This window comes from Montipora foliosa, chromosome 9 (assembly GCF_036669935.1).
Source record: "Montipora foliosa isolate CH-2021 chromosome 9, ASM3666993v2, whole genome shotgun sequence".
Lineage (NCBI taxonomy): Eukaryota > Metazoa > Cnidaria > Anthozoa > Scleractinia > Acroporidae > Montipora > Montipora foliosa.
The window spans coordinates 49,303,024-49,313,023 of record NC_090877.1 but is presented as its reverse complement, the minus strand read 5'-3'; the positions used below and the strand labels follow the sequence as shown (position 1 = coordinate 49,313,023).

Below are 10,000 nucleotides of genomic sequence, written 5' to 3'. Positions count from 1 at the left end.
TGGTAACATACATTTAGAACTTACATCATACTTGGAGAAGCTAACAATGAAAGTCGAATTAAAACCCTAGAAACTTTATCTAAAACAAGGCGAAAAAACAAAAGTCACAAGATCTCCGATAGCTTCTGATGAGCAAATGATCAGAACCCGTCTAACCTGAGCATGCAGACAACAGACAAACAGTGTATCCTTCTATGGATTTTACTCCACTTTGTAAAAATCATAGAAGGCAATTTTAGTGCTACAAGCCTCAAGTTTCTCTTGCTACCAAGGTACAAAACCTGTATCTAGATGATTCATTTCCACACCCACCCTCCACATGAACCAGGCATGTGAACAGGTCCAGGCTTAAATACTTTCCTCAAATCTGCAGTCACAATAAGTACATTGTACTAAAAATCTTGTAATGATTGCTGACGAGGATGCAAAATTAGCTTATTTTGGGGGAAATTTACCTGTCTTATCTACATAGCAGGTGGAAGACACTTTGAGTTCAGTGTACATGTACATGTACCTAGTACGTGTATACAAATGTAAACTACTAAAGTTTAAAATGTTTCATACTGCAGGATGACTATTGCAGTAAAATAAGCCGAAAGAAAGTCCTGCTTAATGCCTTTGCCTCAGGTCTCATGATGATTAACCTGGAAATCACAATGGGTAGTTCTTTAAAGGTGAATAATTATTAATTTTTGTGTTCTCGAACGTTAATCAGCAGTCAACACGTCTGAACAAAGCATGTGTACAGTGTTGTTAATTTTAAACAAAAAGCCTCTGCAACACAGTGAAATACAACACAATGCACTGAATGAAATGAGATGCATTGCAATTTAATACAATACAACACAAAAAGAAACACACCCTTGGATCCCACTCATTCAAGGTTTTGACATTGATGAAAGACTCTTCTCCATTTGGTCCCAACATCACAGCATCATATTCACATCTCACAATCAGGTCAATCCCATCTCCAAGATTCCACTTCCGATAACTGAAATGAAATTTAGCAGAGATGGGGAAGTGCATACAGCAGAATCTTAAGTTATGTTTAGTATTGTGTGTCCAATGTGGACAATCTATCCAAAAAAGCGACCTTGAGTTGTGATCATCTCTAAGCCTCCCTTTTCTCCGGGTACTCTGGTTTTCCTCCCTCATCAAAATCTACTCTAGATCAGTAACATCCAGGCAGATACCCTTGTATAGGGTTAACCTCTGGTATCTCTCCCTTTCATTGTATTGAATGAATAAAGTTGGTATTATTATTATTATTATTATTATTATTATTATTTCCTGCCCTTATGTAAATATCAATATTTCTATTTCATATCAACCATCATTCTGTCATTACCTCATACTATTCATTCTGCACAATTGGTCGAGTTCTGGAAATGGTCAGGGAAGACCAAGTGAATGATGTTTATTAATTTTTTGTCCATAGTGTGCATCTCTTTATCACACAATCCTGAACAAAAAACTAATGACGATCATCATCAATTCTAGATCATTTTTATCCAACATACTTCAATTTGAACCCAGTTGACATTATACATGTACTTTACCAAGGCATGTGAAAGTTCAACACTTTCTTTTCCTTAAGTTTGAGAAAACCACAAGTACACTGTACTTAAACCTAGTAGTTTTAACGTGTCATGTATGAGGATCTGAAAAAATCTGTTTGCCTAGTGTACACATACAAATACAATACAATACAATACATACTTAATTGACCGCTCCCCATAGGGACTTTTCAGGGCCAATGAAACAATCAACGAAACAACAGAACACAACAACAACTGTTAAGAATCCCAACCGGCCGGAGGCAAACCAGTTGGCTATTTACATTGTACAAGTGCAGCTGGGAAGTTGAACCAGGTACTACCAGGAACAAATTCAGTGAGTGGTCAGAGCGGGTCTTGATCCCAGAATCTCCCGATCTCAAGGCAAGCGCCCTAACCACTGGGCCACACTGCCTCCAATCAACCCTAACCCTAACCAAACAAAAGCTCTTGATTACAAAGTGACAGATGAAAGGAGTTTTGAAATGCATGTATTATGGAGACTCAAAAGAGAAAAAAGTTTGGCTTTAAGTTTCAAAGCAAACACTGTAGGTTATGATAATTATGCCCCTGTATTTTATTTCAAACACATTTTTTGCTTATACATTGTACAATGTAAGTCACAATTTTCGGACAGAATGATTTCTGAAAAGCAAGGTAAATTGTTCCTTGATCGCAGTAAAGTTACAGTGTTCAGACACTGACTTTTCATTGTAAGCAAAAGACACAAATGAATTGGGAAAACTATTCCAATCACTTCTGTAAAATTACCTGGAACAGTATTACAATTTTCATACAGTGCCCCATTTAAACTGAAAATTGACCCAAACTAGTGATTGGCCAAATTGGTCTCCAAGGAAGAAATTCAAATAAGAAATAGTACACCAAGAGCAAAGCTGTATTAATGTTATTACTATTTTCTTGTCTACATGTATTTTATTTTTCATTTAAAGGCTCTTTGCAATCTTCAGTTTGTTGTCATACATGTAGAAGAGAGTATCGTTGAATAAGTTAAAAACCATTAGGGCCTATTCAAAATATGTGTTCCAATGAAATGAGGTCCCTCCTCCACCCACCCCCACCCCACCCCATTCCTGTTATCATGTTACCTGTATGCCACAGAAGCCACTTGTCCTTCATCTTCATCAGTTACAAATGGATTAGGATTGGGGAACACTTTCTTATCTGGTCCTTTTCTTAAACACTGTTGTGAAAAGTTCTGGTTTATAAATGTTGCTTCAAGACCAAGATTTGTGGGAGAATTGATTCCGTTGCCTTCATCAAAAGATACATCATGTGCTGTCTCACTCACTGTAAGCAAATCTAAGAAAAAGCAAATTAATAATTTATGACCAGTTTACACTCAATGATTTACCTTTATTTTCAGCCAGAAATCCAAGATACAAAATAATACAATAAAATTATTGTAGATAATGGTTTGGAACCAGCCTGACATGTACAAGTATTCTACAGTATTCAGCATTTGAACCTTGAGAAACAAAAATTCTAAAGAATTTGTTATCCCGAACGAGGTTAGTTGGGCTAATTTGAATATGAACAAAAGCATAATTTAAAGTCAGCCATTTTTGCATAGAGGCTATGTATTATGGCCTCTGAGAACTACATGTAAAGTACAAATAATTGTAAAGAGAAAATGAGATAATGACTCCGGCTCAGAGGAAATAATCCTAGTGTAGAAATACAGATGTCTGGTATTGTAAACAACAATAAAACAAAAGCAACATACTGTGTTAAACCTTTCTAATTGATATGATCTTGGAGAAGAAAAATTGAAAATCTCAATAGACAAAACACAACTCTCTATCAGCAATGTCACCAAGATAAAAATTAATACAGCAAGAGTAGTGTTGTAAATTACAGTGCAATTATACAAATTTGTACTTATGAAAATCAAAGCACAATAAATAAAAAATCATAAAATTATTTTTGTAGAACTCTAAACCAGACATTACTCCCATACCAGCAAGGGCTCAAAACATGAGAAACCGCTGCACCTACCAAATTCAGACTCATCTCGCTTGTCAAAAAACAGCTTTGAACCAACACGCTGTGAAAAAAGAAACACAGAAATTATTTTCTTAATTGAGGTGATACAATTTCGCTGTGAAAAGAAATGTCTCAAAACAAGACACGAGTTAAGGTGGCTGAACACAATTTTCAAGTTCCTATGCCTACACTGTACATGTGCCCACTTTTCACAAGAGTCAAGGTTAACCACAGAAGGGTTTATTGTCGCATTTTGGTTCGTGCTGTTGCTTTTTGTTTATTTTTAAAAAAATCCAGCCATTAGATTTTTTCATCGCTTGCATGCCCACTACAAACTCACATAAAATCCTTTCTGTCAACAAAGTTCTAATAAATTTTGACAGAGACAGTTTTCGTAATTCACTGTGCATCGTTTTCACTGCAAATTCCTTCTGTTGAAATTCAGATTTTTTGTGATAGATCATTCATGTTGTTTCTGAACAATTTTTTTCTTGAAATTCTTTGGAACGATTGAGTCTGCAAATGCACTCAGTCTCAATTTTTCGAGCAACTATGCATGTGCAGCATTTAGCTGGGTTCCTTGGCTTCCTCTTGTTTGAAAATGAACAACATGCAATCAGTGAATATACGGGTTTCCCCTCTTTTGTTGTAACCTGGTAAAATTTTGTCACAATCACCTCTATGTTTGCTTTACTTTTTAAAAGCCTCGCCAGCTTTTAAACACACAGAAACTGTGTTCGGCAACCTCAAAAATGTACAGTACATCATATCACAGTGGTCATAATAATTATATTATAATATTCTACCTGGACAACAATGTCCCATGAGTAAAGGGAGCGTGTAGAAGCCATAAGTGTTGCAACGATGGCATCAGTTGAGAAAACATTACCTTTTGACAGCAACTAAAATTTAAAAAAATACATGATTGTATTCAACTATTAAGAAGACCAAGATAAGAGATGCATTGTTTCTACCTTGGGTTGCCATGAAGTGACATCATGACAGTATTTTTTTTTAAGAGACAGAAGTTAAATAGTATTTTATCAATTGGAATAAGTTTTGATTGCTCCCCATACATGACACAATTTTCGCAGCACTCAATTCACCCTAACTTTATTACTCTCTGTATGCAAATACATTGTACACGTTCATGCATGTAACTTTACAAAAAAAGCAATGCAAAATACAAAAATAGCCATCAATTTACAAATTAAAGGTTAGAATAACTTAAGAACTTACAGTTGAACCTCTGAACAATCAAGGCTGCTGTAGATAATTTCTTGTCAAGACTCTATGGATCTCTACGCACACCTACCCTACACAGACCTTAAAAAGTGTAGAGCTGGAGATACTTGTACAATGTACTACAAGTTGCATTGTATCTTCCCAGTAACCATTAATTTCCTGAATAATTATGCTTAATTAAACCTCAGCAAGTAGTCCAGTTAAAGCGAGTTTCAATTGAGTGTCATACAACAGAAACCAAAGTAATTACTTTGGCCAATCAAAAAGGACTGAGACAATCTGGCAAACCAATCAAAACTCGAAGTAATTACACGTAGCCGACACAAAGCGCAGGAAAATGTGCACGCGTGAGCCACGATTGGTTTTGGTTTCACTTCTGATTGGTTGAAAAAATGGCGCGAGAACTTTGAACCAATCACTGAGTGAAGTAATCATAAACCAAAGTAATCATCTAATTACTTTCGACACTCAATTGAAAACCGCTCTATAAAGGTCTCATTAATTAATAATTTGTCTTACATGTATGTGTACATGTATACAATACTACTGCCATGTAATTAAAAACATTAACTTTCTGGCTTTCAGAATTACAAAAATTAATGGTGAATGTAAAGTGAGGCATAGAGACCTTTTTTGTATACATGTAAATACATGTACATGGAATAAACATTATACACTGTACCTTCCGTATAATGGGATCATCGGTTGTTGTCACTTTGTGAAATATTCTGTTAACTCCAGCCAATGGGACTTCGCTCTTAGTTGTAACACGATCGTAACTCTTGTCGTAGTATTCTAAACTTCCGCAAACATATCTACGTAAAAAAATTAACTACTAAAATTAACTTGTCTCCTTTGATAACTGCTAAGGCTTTCACCTTCCATATAACTTATTATTAATATTACATCGACATGAGTGTTTTACTGCTAACTAAAACACTCATAGAATCACATACATGTAGAATCACTACGACCACTACTGTACGTCTGAGAACCCAGTATTTTTTGTATGCAACACAAGTGGTCATATTGAGCAACAATGTCACAGTTCCCACCTTTTTGTTTGTATTAATAATACACTGTACCCAGTACTTAATGTATTAAAGCCTACTTTTTAATCTCTACCATGTAGATAATAAAAAGAAAATTACATGCATGATGTTACAGTGTAGCTCAAAGATACGAATTAATTTTTATGTTCTCATGGCAAGAACAATATCTCACGAGTGAGCAAACTGTATCTTCTCGCCACCGTATAATTTCCTCTATAATATCTGCTGGACTCCAATTAATTACAGCTGTACAGTAAACACCAGTAGATACACACAAGCCACACTCCCAGATAAGATGCAGCCCAAGTTTTGGGGCTCAAGATTCAGGAAAAACAATTCTGATGGAAATTCACACCTGGCTTCATTCTGTGACGGACAGTATTAGCGTAAAGTAAAATCCATGTCACCTTGGATTGATCATTCAAGTGGCGCTCTACATGTACATGTAAGTAAGACTCAAATATGCATTTTAACCCAACCAATTGCAGACAAAGGATAATTATGTCAACTTGTTTGGAAACAAGGCTGCTTTTCCTGGTGAACTTTTCCCCCAGCATTTTTTCAGGGAAAGTCTGTAATGTTGACAGCACGTTGTTTATATTTTGCTAAGTAGCCTGGTATTTTGCAACTAAGAAGAAAGAAGCAGTGTGGTACATACATACTTAATTGACCGCTCCCCATAGGGGCTTTTCAGGGCCAACAAAACACTACGAAACCATAGAACAGAACAACATTGAACAACCACTGCTAAGAATCCCAACTGGCCGGAGGCAAACCAGTTGGCTATTTACAAGTGCAGCTGGGAAGTTGAACCAGGGACTACCAAGATCAAATTCAACGAGTGGTCAGAGCGGGTCTTAAACCCGGGATCTCAAGGCAAGCGCCCTAACCGCTGGGCCACACTGCCTCCTGTGGTATTTCTGTGTTCGGGGAAGATCGATCTTTGTGAAAGTGACAGGCCATCAGCTACACAGCTAAAAGCTTTGTACAGTAATGGAATGGTGTTTCCTTGTCTTTCAACCTTCACCTGTTCAAGAAAGGCAACTCTAAATCGTCTAAAATCTGACCTACATGTACTGACAGCAACGGCTCCTTTAGCCTAACCCTAAGTAGTGAACAATTATCATAATGTTTACATAACTTACTGCAGTTAACACAGACTTAATTTTGGGTGATTGTGGAAATTAAGAGATTCCTTCCAAGAAGTTCTCATAGATAAGCCATACTAAGCATATTGAATGGAGGAAAGATACATGTACTTAGCAATGTACATGTAATTAAAAGGAAAAACAGCTCACTTCTGGTTGCTGTCCACATCTCTCTATTATTACATGTATTATTATTATTCAGTGCTTACAATGTAAGCTCCCTATCATTATTCAGTGATGTTGCATATGAAGTAACGAATTTTGAAGAATGAGGTGGGTGCTACATGTACCTGGCAAGGCAAGCCATGGCAAAATCATTTTCACAAAATAATAATAATTATTAAGTACTACATGTATAAAGCTATATTTCACAAAAGCTTGGGCCCAGTCACCAAAGAAATTTTCAACTCACAAATTATCTGGTTCCCCCACGCTTGGCAGGTTTAGTTTTGAAAGCCGAGGAAAGTCCATCTCACCATCCTCCAACACTTTCCATTCTTCACGCACTGCTACAGATGGAGCTCTCTTGTGTATATTCTTAAGGGTTTCAAACAGATACATTGTAATTATTACCCTTACATGTAGATACATGTAATACAGAATAATTATAATGTGAAGTATATCCATACCATCCTTACAGTTTATGCATCACGAGTCATACATAAAAGTCAGTAACCGTCATAATAATGATGACGATGATGATGACGATGACGATGACGATGATGATGATTATTATTGTTATTAATATTATTACTATTATTCTAGAGCGATTTTCAATTGAGTGTCATAAAACCAAACCCAAAGTAATTACTTTAGCCAATCAGAAAGGACGGAGACAATCCGGTAAAACAATCAAAACTCGAAGTAATTACATGTAGCGGACACAAAGCGCGGGAAATTGAGCACGCGCGAACCATGATTGGTTTTGGTATCACTTCTGATTGGTTGAAAAAGTGGCACGAGAACTTTGAACCAATCACTGAGTGAACTAATCATAAACCAAAGCAATTTGCTAATTACTTTCGACACTCAATTGAAAACCACTCTAACAGAACATAATTAATACATGTAAGTTAAAAGTGCAATCAAGAACAGACATGTAAATTACACATGTACATGTATATAAACTGATTACAAACAGAGCTATGAAAAGATTGTACCAGGGACAAGTTTAACATTTTACCTTAACTTTCTTGTTGACACTCTACTCACCACAGCTTTCTTCTCATGCCACTGTCCCCGGCCATAGTTTCGCTGCATTTTGCGAGAAAACTTCTGACGGTTTTGGTTTTTTGACAAACTCTGCATTCCTCCTGGATACCTCTGGTTTCTCTGGTCTTTTCTTGCATTCCTCTAAAAGTAAATGCATGGTCATGTACAGTACATGTCACCCATAATTTGGTCAACTTTGCATCAGTACTGTATGTTAAATGCAAATGCAATACAAGTAAATTCTTCTTCATTAAAGTTACCAATTAATTAATACAATGATACAGATTTTTCATTATCACCCAAAATTATGGGCATCTGTCATCACTGAGCACCACCAGTTTTCCTCCAAATGTCATTGTTATGAGACTCAATGTTAATGAGTGTGCACAGCTCTTTCAAAACAACTAACCTGTCCAAATTTATTTCTGTTCCTTTGGTACAGAGGTCGCTGAGGACGGGAAGTATCAACAAGTTGAAAAGATGACTCATCCTCTTCATGGTAATATGAGAACATTTGACTTCCTGTTCCAAACTGTGACTGGTACTTATCTAAGAGAGAGAAGAAAAAAAGGTAAAAGGGCCTCACAATGGCAATGACTGGTGATGCTACTGTTTAGAGTCCTTCATCGCTCATTATTGGTCTTATATGCGCACATATTCATGTTCCTCACCCCCAAGATCTTGAACTACATGTACAATACACTGTATAGTGATGTTTCTCATGACGTCACCCATTGTTATTAATACGCTAACAAGAACCTACAGTAACTGGCTGTTGAAAAAATGGGTAATTGTGAAGAAGAGCTCCCCAAAAAACCTGTCGGCCGACTGTCGGTCAACTGTCGGCTGACAGTCGGCCGACTGTTGCCCAACTGTCGGCCGACAGTTGGGCAACAGTCGGCCGACTGTCGGCCAACAGTTTGTGTTATGTTTGAGGCCAAAGTGTCGGCCGACTGTCGGCCAACAGTCGGCCGACGGTCGGTGACCTGTTGGCAACCTGTCGGTAACGTGTCGGTAACCTGTCCGCGGGGCATTTACTTGTCTATTGCTTCTAAACTACGCAAAAAGAGTTAAAGGCAGTTCATAACGATACCTTGAGCAGTACTTATACTACTAATATGGCTTTTGTCCACTGTTTTAGCGTTGGTTAGCGTTACTTGCCCACGTTGTTACCTATTCATTCATCCGCCATGCACAAGGTTAACATCATTGCTACATACATGACATACCATAAGAGGCCGCGTTGCATTGTAGGGCGATTTGAACAAAAGTGTTTGTATTGATACGTAGCTTATGGTTTTAATCTTTAATCTTTAATCAAATTAATTGTTTTCAGAGTTTTTAGCCGAGTTTTCGATTAAATTATCTTCCAATGTGATTCTTAGATTGTCTGGTGTGTTGTAAATTACGCAAGAGACATATCCTATACGCATCTGATAACAACTGATAACAGTATTTTACATAATTTCAACTTTGCCGTCGATCGGTAAGTACGTGAAGGCTGTCGAGTCATACATCACCATTACGGAATGTTATGTCACGTTAACTGCTCATTTTTACCACAATTTTTCTTTTTTCTTAACCTGTCGGTTAGCTGTCGGTAGACTGTCGCTAACCTGTCGGTAAACTGTCGGCAGTTGACCGACAGTCGGCCGACAGGTTTTTTGGGGAGCTCTTCTTCACAATTACCAAAAAATGACTTCTTTTGTTCCATGGTTGGCAAATTTGAATATAAAAAGAAATGGGACGTAAATGTTTGTAAAGAAGAAATATCGCTATG

At 37.0% G+C, this 10,000-nt stretch overlaps 1 protein-coding gene across 1 annotated transcript in view; it reads right to left on the bottom strand.

Annotated features, from left to right (window-relative positions):
• LOC137970742 (eukaryotic translation initiation factor 3 subunit D-like) overlaps nt 1–10,000 on the bottom strand; it is a 16,262-nt gene that overhangs the window by 5,714 nt on the left and 548 nt on the right. Inside the window, exons 3-10 of the mRNA XM_068817296.1 lie at nt 8,630–8,769; nt 8,221–8,361; nt 7,421–7,545; nt 5,491–5,623; nt 4,370–4,465; nt 3,576–3,624; nt 2,666–2,879; nt 862–991 (exon numbers count right to left, since the gene is read on the bottom strand). Coding sequence (XP_068673397.1) covers nt 862–991; nt 2,666–2,879; nt 3,576–3,624; nt 4,370–4,465; nt 5,491–5,623; nt 7,421–7,545; nt 8,221–8,361; nt 8,630–8,769 — 1,028 coding nt within the window. The remainder of the gene's footprint in view (nt 1–861; nt 992–2,665; nt 2,880–3,575; nt 3,625–4,369; nt 4,466–5,490; nt 5,624–7,420; nt 7,546–8,220; nt 8,362–8,629; nt 8,770–10,000) is intronic.